The sequence below is a fragment of the Propithecus coquereli genome, unplaced genomic scaffold, assembly GCF_000956105.1.
Source record: "Propithecus coquereli isolate 6110/MARCELLA unplaced genomic scaffold, Pcoq_1.0 Scaffold437, whole genome shotgun sequence".
In the NCBI taxonomy this organism is placed as follows: Eukaryota; Metazoa; Chordata; class Mammalia; order Primates; family Indriidae; genus Propithecus; species Propithecus coquereli.
In genome coordinates, this window is record NW_012150141.1 from 398,531 (window position 1) to 400,126 (window position 1,596).

General features: G+C 32.5%; 1 protein-coding gene across 1 annotated transcript in view; it reads right to left on the minus strand.

The window, feature by feature from the left end:
* Positions 1-1,596, minus strand: part of ADGRL3 (adhesion G protein-coupled receptor L3) — a gene marked incomplete at its 5' end in the record, with an annotated part of 558,279 nt that overhangs the window by 63,707 nt on the left and 492,976 nt on the right. Inside the window, one exon of the mRNA XM_012653972.1 lies at positions 1,338-1,347. Coding sequence (XP_012509426.1) covers positions 1,338-1,347 — 10 coding nt within the window. The remainder of the gene's footprint in view (positions 1-1,337; positions 1,348-1,596) is intronic.

Sequence of the window (1,596 nt, forward strand, 5' to 3'; positions counted from 1 at the left end):
ATATCAAAAAGTTATAAAACATATCATATTAATTCTATTATTATATGCATTCACATTTCATCAATATATTTCATCTGTGATGCCAAGTTCATGATTGGAATAACCCTTTCTACCTTAATATGTATTGCACAATGTCAAAGAAAGTTACGGAGGTTAGCGTATAGGAATACACGCCAAAATGCTCTACAAATTGTATTAAGGTACACGAATGCTTTTAAAATAAATTTCATTGTTTATATTTAGGTATACAACATGACGCTCTATGATACACATAGATAGTAAAAAGATTACTACAGGGAAGCAAAGTAACATAACCATCATCTGACAAGGTTACACATTTTGTTTTGTTTGCAAGAACAGCTAAAATCTACTCATTCAGCATGAATCCCATATACAGTTCAATTTTATTACTTCTAGTACTGATGCTGTGCATTAGATATCCAGAATTGTTCATCCTACATATCTGCTACTTCGTATCCTCTAACCTCCATCTCCCCATCCCTCCTCCCTCCCACCCAGTGTTTTGTTCTCCATCACTGTACTGAATAAATGTTTTTAAAAATTAAAATACAAAGATTGTATTATAGCTGCTGAAACAACATATGTTTTGCCTTTAATATGAAATATCGAAAAAGAGATAGCAGGGTGCAATTTAGCAGTTTTTGTTGGCAATTGTAAGGACAAGGTGCTCCAACCAATAACAAAGACAACAGTAACTTCAGCTTCATTGATACATTAATAGTTTGCTGTAGCCATATGTTGAAGGAGTGTCTACAAGAATGTGAACAGAAGTGAACTGTGATATTTCTGGGTCTTGCCAATTAGAGGATTGGAATTGGTCTCCCCTTTACTCTTTGTTCCTCCCCTTTGGCTGGGAGAAAGTGACAGTAAAGCCTTAAACACCAAAATGGAAGCTGCTTATTGATGTGGAGAAGATGTATTAGATTTGGAATACCTACTTCCAGACTCTCATATAATAAAGTTTAAGCCACTGTATCTTAGAGTATTTTTTACAGTGGCTTAGTTTGTGCAATAATTAATAAAGCATTTAATTTTACCTTCAGATTGATATAAATAATATACAGTGGTTTTGAAGTCCAAACATCAGTAAAGATTACCTACAATATCTCAGTGCCTTCCATCATTTTTGTCAGATGTTTTATTGGCTTAGAAAATCTAGTTGACTAATGATTCTCCACCAAATACAAATTAAATTGATGGTAATGTTGCCATCAGTTAAGGTAGCAAAGATATATGCTGTTGATTTTTTTTTTAATTCTAAAAAGCAGATCTACAGAACTAGTTTCTAAAGCTGAATAATTTTTATCCTGATTTACCAATGAAAGTCTATTTAAACAAAATCCCATTTCAGATTGTATGACTAAAACACTTCCCCTGCAGTTATTTTAAGATTTTATAAAAATAGGCACACGCAAAGGCCTAAAATGTTCCTGGCAGATGTTAACAGGAACTTATAAGGCTATCTTATAATAGTGTGACTTATTAAAAATTAAGTAAATTATCTCACGAATACAAATTTCAAGACGAATGGGAGAAGATACTCTTCATTAAAGCCTATTTTTCTTTTGTCAAATA